We start from the raw sequence: 15888 nt of genomic DNA on the forward strand, positions 1-15888 counted from the left end.
TACAAAGCCTGCCGGGCGCGCTGAGACATGTCTAGTTCTAGTGATGCTTCATACACAGATAAAAGCACATTGCAGTGAACAACAAACGATGAAAAACATTCCCTCACCCCCCCAATCAGGTTGAGTTCCAAAGTCGGCTACCCCAACAAACACCCGTTAACCAAAAGATTTCCCAACCGGGGGCCTTGGGGAATCATCCCAGTGGGGGCACGGGGGCGCTGGCGAACAGCCCTGCCATTGAAATAACAGGGTGGCAGAGCAGTGATATGGTTAGACGACGGTGGGATTACATGTGTTCGGTGATCAGCCATCCCATACAATATAATTCGGTTACATAGTCAAACATGCAGTCATTGCACATTTTACTCAATATCACTTAGCTGGCCCTGTTAGGAAGTCTCTGATTCATGTGCATAATTTTTCATCTTCTTGGCATGCTGCTATGCAAATTTAAAGACCTCTCCAGCCGCAGTGAAAAATATCGGTTTTCCATTTGTTTGTACTCGTAGCTTCGCAGGATATAACATCGCATATTTCGTACCAACTTGCTGAAACATCTTCTTAGCAGGAATGAACTCCCTGCGAGCTGCCTGGACCGCCTGCGTGAAGTCTGGATAGAACGCTATTGGGTTATTTGGTATTGGAGCGCACCTTTTTCCCTTCTCTAGTCGTAAAACTGTGTCTCTGTAATGGAGTAGTATGGGCTATATATGCCCTGGGAGTGGCACCCTGCGATGGCCGCGGGCCAAGCGTGCGATGGGCGCGTTCCACGAGGAACATGGGCAATAGTTCTGCACCAAAGAGATCGTGCAAAAGGCCTTCCACGTATTTTTCCATATTCTGAATAGTGGTAGTTTTGGGTAGTCCAGTCAGGCGTATGTTTTTGCGTCAGGACCTCACTTCCAGGTCCTCCATCCATAGTTTTATCACCTCAAGGAACCTTGTCCATGCGCAGCAGCTGTTCACACGTTTCCGTTTGATTGTCATCGTGGTCCAAAACTCTCATCTCCAGCGTTTCTAGTCTGTTCTCATGTTTATCCACTTTGCGCGATACCTTGTCCATTCGCGCCACCAGGGAGTCAAGCTCCGAGTCAATATCTTTCAAACTAACTTTAACATCTTTCAGCATTGTTTTAATGTTATCATCTGGTGGCGACTCCAACTGCGTCTCCAGGACTATCACCTGCGACGCCAAATCTCTGTCCGTTTGCATCATGCTACGTTTCTCAAAATTCAGTTTGGGTTGTTTATTATCTGGTTTTGACATGGTTCTTTGGTTCCTAAGAGCCCAGGCTCTTTTATAAATTGCATAATGTCTAATATATGGGTAAATCTCCACACCTCCCCTGTTGAATGTTAAATAAATATACCCATCAATACTATATACAATGATGAAGAATAGTTAACCTCTTTTTATGAATGATGAACAGTGTATTAATAGTTAATTGTAATATTTTCAGATATATGATTTCGCATTTCATCTGCTTCATAAAACGATTCACTTTTTTCCTGACCTATTTCTATTCACGCTGCTGGTTACCTAAAACTTTATTGTTCTTAGGCGCCTTACACTAACACTAGCCGGTCGTTCTTTCACGCACCACGCTTCGTTATCTCTACCACGTGATTGACATCACATGACTATCCCTCGGCGACCACATAACAACTTCAGAACACATCATTTTTATTTTATACTGTTTCCCCAATATTATCCTTAACATTGATTTAACTTTAGATTCATTAGGATTAAATACATTCTACGATTTACAAACCAGATTACACACTTCCTGGTTATCGCGTGATTACGAACGCGTTCGCTTTAAGAAAACATCCACACGCTACACGCCATTCATTGCGAGTCTAGTAACGCGGTCAGACACTGGAATTCTTCTCTCATACGAGTAAGTAGTTCGAGGCACTTTTCAATATGTTTGTAACCTTGCACATTACCTAGCACTTCAGTCTAGAGCGATCACGTTTTCGAACCAGTTATTAATCAAACCCTTCACCTTAAATCTCCTTGCACTCTAGCACCTTGATTGCACGAACTATATGGACACTTGTAACTCTACCTCAAACTGTCTTTCGTTGAGCAAGCATTTTTGTTTCAGAGTACTGAGCACTCTATAGATTAACCACGGTTTAACATATATGGCTATTATTTAACGTAATATTTCATCATGCTGTTTATTTTGTTTACAAATGAACTTTGTCTCTTGTTGATGAATATAAAGGCTAAGGTCCTGTCTTTCGCTATTTACAGGCCCCTGACGAAGGGTCACATTTAATTTTGACCCGAAATGCATTGGGCAATATGAAATAAGAGAAGACTGTTTAATAAATTATTTCGTATGAAGGAAAATTACAAGGAACATGTTAAAAATAAAACAGTGATTCACAACTGTACGTCAGTCTAATGGATTTCATTCATTGATTTACCTTCGTTTACTCAAGATAAAACCTTTACGGTTTACTTAAAAAAAGTGCGCAGGCCCCTCGAGAAGAGGTTGTTCTTCTTCTCACATAATATTGCAAGTATTAAGGCACGGTGGGCACCGTGCAACATACCTAGCGCCTGACCGAAAAAGAATACTTTGAATTAACTAAAGATAACTATCGTGTGCAACAGGACAACATACTCTAATATTTCAAACTTTGCCAATTACATTTTACTCAGGTAATCCCTAGATTCAAACTTGTAAGAATGGGTGGCCGTTCCTTTTCCTTCCTTGGTCCTAAGATCTTGGAGAAGTGTGGCTCAATGGTTAGAGCGGCAAACCCTGATGCAGGGGTCTAGCCCGGGACCAGGGTTGAATTCCCCGCCTCGGCGGGTCTTGGGCTCAAAATTCCACGGACCTGATAATTCTCGCCTCGGTGCCTAATCTAATCATGGAGTCCCACTCTGCAACTCTGGGCAATAGCTTGCTTAATCTCCACAACGGCCCCACAACGCTAAGGATGCCTGGCCTCCACCTTGGGGGTGCCCAGGAGTGGACGCCTCACAGGGAAAGTCAGGATGGGTTCCACAGCGGTATTCGTACAAGCGCCTTGAGACCCTTGCGGGTGAGTAGTGCGCTACACAAGTATCAATTTACATTTACAATTTACAACTCCCTTATGTTTCTCTGAAGAAAGGCTCTTCGTATCTTTGCTTCCGAAGAAACCTTAAGACTTGGCTCTTTTTGCAGAAAATGCTCCCCTGTTCACTCTCCCTCTATCGATTTGCTAGGCGCTGGGAAACCCTTTTTGGGTAGCTGCGCGCATTACAAATTTAATTTAATAAATAATAATTGAAAAGTCCTCGATCACACGTTTGTCACTCAGTCAGTAAAGTATAAAGCAGTGGAATGCCGTCATTTGATTAGGCCACGAACCAACTTGTCACTTGGCTATGATTCAGCTATTTGGAAAATGTTCACTTTTGCATGTGACTGAATATAGCAGACAAGGGGCCAGCTAGCTTTTAATTGTACCATGCCACATTGCACCAGTTTGAGCTAAAAACAATTTCGATTATTTGAAGCTCATTTATGAAACCAATACAAAAAAGATCAAATGTTTTAATTTAACATAGATACACACATTGTCCTCACTGTATTTTGTTTGATGTACTAGTAGAGCTCCCAAAAATCTATCTGAGGATACCAACTTAATTTTTGGCCTCCAATTTAAAATTTCTCCACAGTTGCATAACGTTTTAAGATTTTCAAATTGTACGTTTTCCTTCTTTATATTAACCTGTTAATAATTAATTATCTAAGCAGTCATTGCACGCTGATTGGAGGGAGGGGTGAGGCGGGGCTCAGTGGTCCACAGGTTAAGAACCACTGAGTTAGACTGTTAGCCCCTTGGTAACTCCGCTTAGCAATGTAGCACACTGATAACTTGTTGAAGAATATGCTCTAGTCTAGTGATTATGACAGTAGGGAAAATGGAAAGGTAACGCCTGAAAGGTTTACCCCCGGACTAGAGCCCGTTGGGGGCATATTCATTGCTTGACAATACAGATTTATGTCCCAAAGTCTTGATGCCAAACATGTCTTGCAATCTCCTTGTTAGCTGTTAACTAATAATACAATAAAAGTAGTCTATAGGATTCTGTTCACCAGGATAACATCTAGGGTTTTTTAACAACTTGCGATAAAGATAAATACCTGCGCAAGGTAGTGTAAGTAAAAAGTGGTCTAAAGTCCGGGTGAACTCTCGATTCTGTATTTTAATACTTTGTAAGTGATGCATACCAATGTTATGGTATAACTGTGTTCAGGAGGTTTATTTTGTCGTGTTATCCATAGAATGATCAGATGCTAAATATTGTAACTCTTCAGGTGTTTTGGGCAATTTCCTGAGGAAATGATGCTCCACTGTGTGCTGTGATGCAAATTTTATAAGCTCTACCTTATTTTATTTGCCAACCTATTGGGCAAATCTACTTAGCTGTGTCCTTCTAGCTGCTTGCAGTGAAAGCACTACTTGCTAAGTTTGTATAGTAGATGTTAAGACTGCCCTCTACTAATATGATAGCTTTTTTGAGGGGTAAGGCGACTCTGGCTTTTAGAAAGGTATTATTTTCCCTACATTTTAGTTGCTTGGTTACGTCGTGCTTGGTCAGCACTGAATTTGTAACAAGATTCCATTGATATTAGTCATTACAGTAAATGAAAGGACTTCTTTCCCAAATGAGCCACGTCACAATGCATGGTCAAGCAGCAGGAAATTGCTGGCTGCTTTCTACAGCCAATCACTGTGTAAAAGTGCCATGTGTAGTAAAATTCTACTTTCTTAACTCCTACAAAACTACTTGCTTCATTTCATACACAGGCATTCCATCACGGACAATCCCTCTGTGGTAACTAACATGGCCGTGGATGACTATGATGAACTTCTCAAGTATTATGACCTGCACGAAACGATTGGAACGGGTAAGTGCGGTTTCCCATTTCATTTTTCCTCTGGTGAGCCACCCATGGTCTATCTACTTATTTGAAATAAAATAATACAAAATATATATATCATCCATAGGAAATTAGTCACAAAAATACCGTTTTGGAGAAAAAAAATTCAGTGCTAAAAAATAAGATCACTTTGGGGGGGGTCGTCTAAAACTGTATTTTAAATCTGTATGTGAACAGTGGGATTATACACAACCTCCTGTGTCACCAGAGCTGAAAGGAAACAGGAAAATGGGGGACAAATGTCCACCACCTCTCTAGTTTGTTCGACCAGAGGGAGATGGGGGATTACCTATTACAGTCATGTGAACGCCCACCATCTCCTTTGACTGTTGCAGGTCAGTCCAAACGCACTCGCTCCCTGAACAGCTAAATCTATGTCACCACTTAGTAGGAAATGTTGGGTTGCTGGAAGAAGAGGTGTTCTTCTGAGGCGGAGCGAGTGTGTTATACAGCATAAACTGTAGAGTGGTTATCTTCACAACATTTAGACTTTCCTCATGTGGAGTCTGATTACCACCAGACAGACTTCTTGTCTAGAATGTTCCTCGGAGCAAACCAGTTACGGAGAGCTGCTTACCAACAATTCAGTTTCTCGCCAGCTTAAAGTATAAAGTTTCTGTTCATGTTCTAATCTCTTCTGATTCTATCCATGGTACATGGGTGATTAAAATTGGATAAAACCAGGTCAACTGGAATTGTATATCGAGACAGATTATGCTAAACAGCAAGAAAATGAACTATGCATGTGGTTTGCTTTTTTTAACACTTTCTGGAGAAGAAATTCACATAATTTGTGTCGATTTAAAACATGAATACAGCTTTCATCACCTGAAAGATTTCTAGTTAGCCTTTGACTTGGGTATGCTTGACTCCGCGTGTTGTGCTTTTTTTTTTTATATTAGCTTTTGATCAGTTTCTTCTAGAAACATTTTTGTTGATGTATGCAAATTCTTCAGCGGATAGTGAATTATGTGGCAAGTGTGCTTAACTCCATTATTATTTGGCAACAGATGCACATAATTCTAATGGCCTTTGATACAGGTTTTTTACTCTTTAGAATATTGCATAGAAACAAAAAAACGTATTAAATACATTGGTATATAGTGCCCTGTAATTGGAATCTCTAGTTAACCTTACTAAAGCATGTGTTTATTTTTAGTAAAATTAGGTTTTAAGAAATTAAAAATGTGGTAATGGTTCGCATGCTCCATATTTAGCTGTAACTCTTTGCTAGTGAGTGAGTGATGAATTTTTAAAGAAAATTCTAGCTTCTTCTAAAAGAAGTCTTTGACGTTGAAGTTAATTCACCACGAGGGAAAAACACTTGCCTCAATTAAATTATGCTGATTAGCCCCCTTTTCCCCACACCGCCCACATGGTATTTTCAGTTGAGCAGGTCGTTAGTTGCTATCAGCTTGAGTGACCTTTTACAACTAAACTTAGTCTCTTTTTAAAGAAATGCTATTTTTAGCTCTGGAACAAAATAGAGCTACTTATGTTCAGTCTCTTTCCTGTGTAAACTTTGCAATTGCTAGTACAGTTTCTTCTTTCAGAACAACCCCAGGTTTTACCTAACTGAGTTGGGGTTGTGGCATGTACAGTCTGAGATAGTAGGAAGATGTGAAGAGGAATATTTATGACCTTGTCTCAATTGCACTAGGAAAGTATCAAGTATGAGATGCAAGGCAAAGTTGTTTGAATGTCTTTATCTAGAAGTATGACAAGCTTATTGGCATGTGTTCTTAATTAGGCTTTGTAATTCCCAGCTTTGTCGATTGAAGTTCTTCTGGTAGTGCAGAAGGCACTGAACATGTTAAGCAAGGAGGGCACGTAGTACAATTGACTTGGTCTGAATGACCTTGCAGATTATTCTGCAGCCTTTGAAGTGGATTCTGGCAGGGACGTGGTGCCAATGTAGATGTGTCAAAGTAGGGAAGTTGTGTGTGAACGCTGTGTAGTTGGTGAAAAGGGAAACTATCCCATAAACTACTTTGACTGGTGTTCTTGAACACTAGCGAGACCAGTAATATGTTGACTCTATCAATCTCTGATAGGATAAAGGCCTAGAACACAGACAGGAAGTTTGCATAGTGATAGCTTTTTAGGTCTCGTCTATTCCACCCCGTAGGGATCGTAGGCGAGATTTATAGTAAGCGTTCCGAAAAGTCTACCCACTGCAGATCGCGTACAGTTCATGTGAGCCAGGCGCGTGCACAGGAATTCGCTCCCCCTACCCCTCCCAGAAAGCAAGACAAGAACAACAAAGCGACCGCGGACGCTCTGATTCCATTTGCCACCAGCCACTTCACGCGCTCCGCATGTCCTAAACAGGACCATCTGCTCGTAAATCGGAATGCTGGCATGGTTGCTCTCACTTACTGTCCCTCTTCCCCACTGCCTAGCCCCAACTCCTGCATTCCATACCCTACTCACTTCTGTCCCTCATGCAGAATTCTCCTTTCTATCCAGCTCTGCTAACTTGCTGCTATGCTTAATTTTCCCTAACCACACTTCTGTCTGTTCAGCCTCATCCAGTCTCTTAGTCCTTGCCTCTCTGCGCCCCCCATCCCAGCATCCGCTCCATCCCTCCCTTTCTTTCACTCCTTGCCCCCCTTCTCTCTCAAACACGCCCCCTCTTCATGTCATATCTTCTGGCTTTGCGTTCTCTCTCACACCCTGTCTCTGTCTCTCGCTCTCACACACTCTTCTGTCTCTCGCTCTCTAACACACTCTTCTGTCTCTCGCTCTCTCACACACACTCTTCTGTCACTCGCTCTCTCACACACACTCTTCTGTCTCTCGCTCTGTCTCACACACTCTCTTCTGTCTCTCGCTCTGTCTCACACACTCTCTTCTGTCTCTCGCTCTGTCTCACACTTCCATTTTCTTGTTTCCGCTTTGCTTACATTCTTTCACTTGTTTTCATGCGTGAGTAGTGGTCAATTATTACCCGTCCGTTTTTTACCCCTCGATTTTAACATACTTTCAGGGTAACACCACCTCAAAACAACGGACACACACAGGAACTATTGCTTGGCTAGTACAAAACCCCAGTCGGTAGTCACGCTATGCACAGACACAAACCGACCCAAGCTATTCCTCGGTGTGTACTTAACCTCTCAGTCACGCTCTTCACAGCACAGGCATTCAGAGGGAGCATGCCTTCTGGGCTCTGGGAGTTTAAAGGCTGGGCCCAGGAGGTCCGTGTGGATTACTGGACCTGCCAGCTCTCATCAGTTTTAGAGTAATCCAGTGTTTTTTAGGTTTCGCCTATTACCATTCGCTTGCGAATGGAATAGGCGAAAATTCATGGGCTCGATCGAATAGTGAAACCACTGCCGTTTCCACTGCGGTTTCTTTACAGTGCATGTGAGGTCACGTGACCACAAAAGCGGGTCACGTGACCACACACGCACGAGCATCTCCCTAATCCGCCTGCCCCCACCAGGCTCTCCCGCCCCCATCCGGCTTCCCTCCGCGCATCTGCCTATCACACTTCTCCCCTCGCACGCATTCCCGCCCCCCCACCAGGCTCTCCCGCCCCCATCCGGCCCATCTGCCTATCACACTTCTCCCCTCGCACGCATTCCCACCCCCCCCCCCCACCAGGCTCTCCCGCCCCCATCCGGCCATTTGCTTTTTCGAGCCGAGCATGGCGGAATAGTCTTGCTTTCCCGGTTTTAGCTTGTTTTTCTTTCGTTTCTATTTTTCGATTCCCATCGTTTTCTTGTTTATTCCTTCTTTGCGTCGCTACATACCCCATCCCTCTCTCCGTCTTTTTATCTTCCTAGTCTATTTATTACCCCCTCACGCTCCGTTGTCTCCCTTCCTTCCTTATTCTGTCCTGTGTCTCTTCCATTTGCTCTTGCCGTGTGTTGTAATTAGCACGGCCGTGCACCTCCCACCTCCTTTCCTACCACTCTGTCTAACTCATTCTCCCCCGCCTAACACAGGCTCTCTCTCACAGACAACCCACCCCCTGTCTGTGTAATACAGACCTACGGGAATATGTGTGTAACATACATGGTATGTGGTCTCACGCTGCCTCCGTGTCTCACAACCCCCGTGCCTGCGTTACAGTCGTCTGTCTCTCGCCCACCACTCTTCTCTACATTGTTCGTCAGCGTCTTGAAAATCTGTAGCTAAGTCATCTTACATTTCTGAAAGGCGCAGTTAGAAGGAAGGTAAAAAAAACAATACCTGCTTACCATTACAGTTGTACCAATGTAACAATTCTGACAACACTAGGTGACCCACAATTGTAAGAGTCGCCTGACCACCTTCATATTACTGTTTTCGTAATAGTGTATTGAATTGATAAACAATTTGCTCATGCGCTTTTTTAAAGAAAGACTGACAATGCCATGAGCGAGCACGGGCACAAATTAAGCTGTGCTCTACCTCAAACCTCCAAAAAAGGAAAAACACAACCAAAACCTTCGGAAGCTGCCACTAATGCCCGAGGAGCGTGAAAAACCGACAATGGCCTTCAGAAGGGTTACAGCTCTTCCTAATAACCAAAACTCTATCCAGCATTGGCATTACACACAACAGACCTATAAGTACGTGCACAGCCACCTACCATAACAAGAGACAATAGCGAAGTAAGAAGGTTCAACAGACAGGCTCAAAGATCAGTACTCCGTAGTAACAAGAAGGTGACATGTGGCACTTAACAAATTAACAAAATGTAAAATAAATAAAGATGGAGGCAGTGCCAGCTTGAGAACCTGTATGAGGAGCCATAAAGTAGCCAAATGTGTTCTCCCACAACCTCAAATATCTGTCTGCCCCACCCCCCTCTGACCAACACAAACTTACTCACACATACAACAAGCACTGGCGTTGCCAATAGGTTTCGCATTTGGAAATTTGGAGCTATTGCTTTTGTAAATGACATTTTATATTTATATATTGTTATTGATAATGCCAATAACGATATATAAGTATAAAATGTCATTTACAAAAGCAATAGCTCCAACTTTCCAAATGCGAAACCTATTGGCAACGCCAGTGCTTGTTTTCTGAAGGTTTTCGTTTAGCCTATTTTTATCAGACCCGCTCCAATGTGTATTAAATATATTTCTTAAAAATGCTTTTTTTTTCGCTGCAGGACCTTAACGTTGCTTTTATGTATGTGTACATTTTTAAGCTATAATCTTAACACACTGGATACTATGTTCATAACTCTGATATCTGCAGCCAAGATTTATTCTGATAATGGGTAACTGGGGATTTCCACAAGCGACCAGAAACCCGGCCCCTTCCATTGGTCAGTCACATGAGCTAGTCGAGGAAGCAGGACAGCTTAGATGAACATGGCAGCAAGTAATCTGCCAGTAGAAACTACCCCAAATTTGGTTGACTAACCAACCCCCCTCCTGCTTCTCAACTCCCTCTCCCCCGATATACTCACATTTGGTATCTTACTTGCATCACCTCCTGTTCTTACAATTGTCATGCACATGTAGTTGCATTAGCAAACTAAAAGATATCTTTCACGTGATTAACTGAAGAGTAATTTTGCAATTCAATATTAAACGTATAGTGAACCCCTAGAATGCATCCAATTCCGCATATTGTCTGAGGGAATGCAACACATCTTAATGAAGTGATATCCGAAGGATGGAAAAAAGGTGCAATATGGGAAAATAAATTACATAAAAACTATGGAAGCTTGGCAGAAGGGAATACCAAAAATAAAAGCAAGTACAGGGATGTATTTCAAAGGAAAGATTATCCCACTTCTGATGGAACCACTGTTGTAAGGTTTTTTTTTCCCCTCTTATTTTTTCCTAAAACTGTCTATTTTGCGGACATTCTGAGAACAGTTACTCAGACGAGGGCCTCAAATTCCAATTAAACCAGGACCCATGCATCTTTCAACTAGACCCTCACAGGCGCACAGCACTCGACTGGGGAAACTACTTTTCCACAGTGAACACTGATTCAACTTACACCTCAACAATGTCTCTTTAAACTCCCCATCAGTCAGGGCGCTCTGGCTCCCCTTCATGCCTTCCTGGATGGCTAACACCACACTCTTCTTACCCTTCTGTACTCCACCAGTTTCTCACTTGAAAGGCCACTGTTTTCTATTCTTGCACAGGCTCACAAACGCCAGGTTTGCAATATTTCCTCCCCAGCTCAACAATTCTTGGCACTAGCCACATGCCCTTGTGACCCGCCTCTAAACCTGCCCTTTCTGTTTAAACCATCTGGTCTCCCAAGGGCTTCTCCCAGCTCTTGTTTTTGTTTTGTTTGACCTCTGAGAAATTCCTGCAGCTGTTACTTATCCAGTGAGACAAAGTCACTTCCTCCTTTCCTGTCCTCCCTGTTTCCTTCCCTGTGTCCAACTTCTGTCGTGCTCCCTTCCTCCACCCTCTCCTTCTTTCCCTCCCTCCCTAATCTAAACCCTCTTTTACTTCCCTCCATTCTCTCTTCCATTCTACCCTTCCCTCCAATGTCTCTTTCCTGTATATACCAATTTATTTCATCTGTAGCGGTGTTCTCTTTTCCCCTTCCCCTCTTCATTCCCTCCACTGGTCTCTCCTCTTTTCCACCTGTTATTCTTACTTTAAATCCTCTTTTCCATATTCCTCCCTCCCTCCCTCACACTTCTCATCTCCCTCTAAGACTGCCCTGATCTACACCACCCTCCCTGCTTCTCTCCATCGCATCCCTCCACCCCCCCCCCCCTGCCCTCTTTCTCTCTCCTCCTCTCACACTGCCAGACTCCTGGCCACCGGTGCACTAAGATGCTCCCAGCCGAGCACTGGACCCAGTGGAGCCAGCCACAGCCCATCCATCACTCTTATCAGTGGTCATGTGGCAGCTCGGTGGGCCCTGACACCAAGGGGAGGGGGACCGGGCGGGAGGGGGCTGGTGGAGACGGGGAGAGTTATTAAGGTGATAAGCAGCCATTAGAAACAACAACTGTCCGGACTGGTAACTTCAAAGAAATGTTGCATAATGTATGTAGGCAGGAATGTAAACAGTCAACGATACAATGCAATGCTATGCAATAATGCTTTATTTGCATTACCGAAGGTCCAACGATTGCCAAAGCTATAAATTGGAAAACTGCACCTAGCAGGGCGGTACGTGTGTGTGCGCGCGAGCAGCATCCTCGTCACACCCCTTGTGTCCGTTATTATTGGCTTCGCACCAGCATTGCTTGAGGGCTGGAAACCCAGCCTGGAGCTTTACATCACTTCTCGAGGTCCTTATTTGGAGCACAGTCTCCTGTTCCGGGGGGCACCTCTATGGGGGAAGTGCTTTCAGTCTGGAGCAACACACACACAACCCCACACACTCACATACCCCCCCCCCCCCACACACACACACACACTCTCACACTGCCCCCTCACACATTGCCCCCTCACCCCCCACACGCAACCCCCCCCCCCCCCACACACAAACACACCACCCTATACACACACAACCACACACACACACACCAGGATAGCAAAGCATAGCAAAACAAAACCTAGCATAGCATAGCATAACAAAACATAGTATAGCATAACAAAACACAACAAAACATAGCATAACATAACCAATCAAAGCATAACAAAACAAATCAAAGCATAACAAAACAAATCAAAGCATAGCATAAGAAAGCATAGCATAAGAAAGCATAGCATAAGAAAGCATAGCATAAGAAAGCATAGCATAGCAAAACATAGCATAGCAAAACACAGCATAGCAGCATAGCATACCAAACATAACAAAACATAGCATAGCATACCAAACATAACACAACATAGCCTAGCATAGCATAACATAACAAAGCATAGCCAAGCATAACATAACAAAACATAGGATAGCAAAACATAGCAAAACAAAACATAGGATAGCAAAACCTAGCATAGCATACAGCATCACTCAGCACCACCACTCGGGGGCACCACAACATCACTATGCGCTACCACATCACTGAACGCCACAGCATCACTCGTTCGCCACCACAACATAACTCAGCGCCACCACAGCATCTATTTGTGCAACCATTCAACAACTGGTTCAAATATGTTCTCTCAATGTTTCAAGTTTTAATACAAATGTCACAAAAAGATGTTAATATTTCACTTCTGTACTTGGATTTTCATCACAATAAAATACACTGAACATAATCTTCACAAGTTATTTACAAAAGTTTAAGCTATTGCCATTATAAATTACAATAACCTTTTATTTAAGTATTAATTATTAACAAAAAATAAAAGCCATTGTTATTTGTAATATCAATACATCAAAGTCACGTAAATGCAACACATATTGCATTACAAATGCTATAGGTGTCAAATTTGCGAAAGTTAAAACTATTGGCATTGTAAATGACATAGCTATTAATTTAGCTATTTTCAAAACCAACACATAAATACAAAATGTGTTATTTACAATACCAATAGCGCAAACTTTCCTAATGAGACCTATTGCATAGCAAATGCTTGTTTTGTACTGCTATCTGAAAGGCAGGAGTAATCGAGGGCTGTCGATTTTAGCAGGATGAGCAACAAGGGAGAAAGCCATCCAAGTGTTTTTGTGAACTGTTCCTGGATAATTGACTCAAAGTTCCTCTGATAATGAGGAATTACTCTGCATTTCTTCTGCTGAGTTTCAGATGCACTGCAGCCTTCCAGGTTTGAATGGCAAACGGGCAGTCTGTTGCTGCAAGAAAGCCCACAGCATTGCAGCACCCCAGAATATTTCACTGGACTTAATTTCCCAGCTCTCTGAGCTAGGTGATTTCCCAGCTGTCTGAGCTAGGTGGCACAGCTGCAGAGTCCTGTTTGGAGTTTGGCGTGACCTCTGTAATTGCACTGTAAAGAACCCACTGCCGCCCGCAGGTCCTATCTGCATGCGTTGCATTGACAGGAAAAGGCCGGGACGACCCCCTTGGCCTCTGTTTTCGATTAGACACTTTGAAGTAAGTGTGAACTGGCTCAGCAACCCTCACTGTCCATAGTGGTATCTGGGAAGGAAAAACTGTGTTCCTTTGCTGGACAGTTGCAGTGAAGTTGCTATTTACATGTTGATTTGGGGGGCACTTAATAGGCACGGACCCGGATGCACTTGCCGTTTGGAACTTTGTTGGAGTCCTGTTTGCTTTTAACCCCTTTAGTGCTGCCGTCGGCCAACGGTCGTCGCAAGCACTACCGTTCCAGTGCTGCGCACGGCCGTTGGCCGACGCGGCCGCACCTGTTTCTTCGAACATTCAGCACTGGGGCAGAACGTCGAAGCAACAAACTGGTTAAGAAGCCTCATCCCAACTACTGTAATAATTCCTGCATACTGAGTGGTGTGTTTGCTGCTGTTACTGTTTGTTAGACCATAGGGAAAAGAAAAGTAGAGTATGCAAATGTGAGAGAGAAGCATCCTTGGACAAATCCTGCTGCGGACCATCTGGCTGGGTATTTATTGCCTTCGCAACTATGCGAGTGCCACTAAGGAAAGAGGGGGGGGGGGTGTGGGAGGATAAAAACGAGAGGGACACCTATTTTGGGTCTCTTCCTAACCAAAATTAAGGTGAAGGTGAAAAGGGGGATTTACCACCAGTTTGTGAAAAACAACCCACGTGAAATCCTAACCAAGATGGAAATGAACATAATGGGGTTTTAGATACCCTTGTATAAAAAGTCTCAATTATAAGGATTGGTAGATTCCCTTGGCAACGAGGTAGGATTATTGCATTTGCAGCTTTTATCCTGCCCTATTTCTAGTGGCTTGACCATAGTAACCCCCTCTTCTGGTTTCACAGCACCTACTAGCCTGAACAACCTGGTCACACCCAACCCATTGTCAAATCCTGCCCAGGGGGAGGGGCCAGTAGTAGGAACAAATTTCATTCCAAGCTCCATGCGCCCCCTTTTAGGTGGCCATCAAGCATCATACTCTACACATCGCCCTGGGAATGAAAGGGGTCCCCAAACGTCAAAAGCCTGTGGTGGTTATTGTGCCTTTGGTAGACATAACAATCAAGCTCTTACTGCAGATAGGACATCCTTGACCCCTGTATCTGATGAGGTAAATATGCAACTCCCACCAACCTGCACACACTTTGTAATCGTTCTGGCCAATGCACCTCCACTGAAACAAGCTGAAGTGGAGTTCTAATCAAGTAAAAAATAAGGTGGTACACTGGCTAGCAGGGAAACTCTATTGCCCATTACCAGCGGTTATTGGAGGAAATAATAGTAATCAGGAGAACATGATGGATTGGGAATGGTCCTAAAGCAATGGGTGGCGACTGTATTGTGGTCAATTTCACTAACCCTCAGAAAGTAGGTTTTATTCTTAGTAAATTCTCATCCTTCCCTCTGTCCACCCTGGGTTAATTTGTGTGCTCCTTTGCGTTTCTTTTATAAACCCCCATGAAAGAAGGTAAAACCTGCTAAAGGGAAAGCTTGAACTCCAGGGAGGGGGCTAAAACTCAACAATACCCAGCTACCGAGTAAATCTATCCCCTTGTGAAAATGATTTGAAGCATTGGGTGGGCTGAACTGACTTGAACAAGGTGAGGTTGGTCCTACCCTGTCCTGTGCGAATCCCAAAAAGACTTCTAGTCGGCTGAGAATTCTGAGTTGAAATATTGCAGGCATCAATGGTAAAGAAGGGAACCGCGAACTTAAAAACTTCAATAAATCACATGATCTCATTAATTTACAGGAAACATGAGGCACAAAAGGGTGATTATTCTTAGGTTACATGTCCTTTTAGTGTAAAGGGCATCCTATCCCCAATTGGCCGAGTCAGAGGGGACGTAGTTACACTTGTGAGGGTAGATCTGACTTGTAACATCAAGTTGAGTCCCCCCTGACTCCCCACATTTTTTAATGGTGCTACTGAAATGTGCACATCCTAAAATTGTATTTATCATCTACATAACCCCCTGCATGGGAATGAAGACACAGAAACTTTGGTGGAAGAA

General features: G+C 43.5%; 1 protein-coding gene across 1 annotated transcript in view; it reads left to right on the forward strand.

Annotated features, from left to right (window-relative positions):
- MELK (maternal embryonic leucine zipper kinase) overlaps window positions 1-15888 on the forward strand; it is a 350951-nt gene that overhangs the window by 23189 nt on the left and 311874 nt on the right. Inside the window, exon 2 of the mRNA XM_086961674.1 lies at window positions 4822-4922. Coding sequence (XP_086817800.1) covers window positions 4859-4922 — 64 coding nt within the window. The 5' untranslated portion in view covers window positions 4822-4858. The remainder of the gene's footprint in view (window positions 1-4821; window positions 4923-15888) is intronic.

This window comes from Lissotriton vulgaris, chromosome 3_1 (genome assembly GCF_964263255.1).
Source record: "Lissotriton vulgaris chromosome 3_1, aLisVul1.2, whole genome shotgun sequence".
Taxonomy (NCBI): Eukaryota; Metazoa; Chordata; class Amphibia; order Caudata; family Salamandridae; genus Lissotriton; species Lissotriton vulgaris.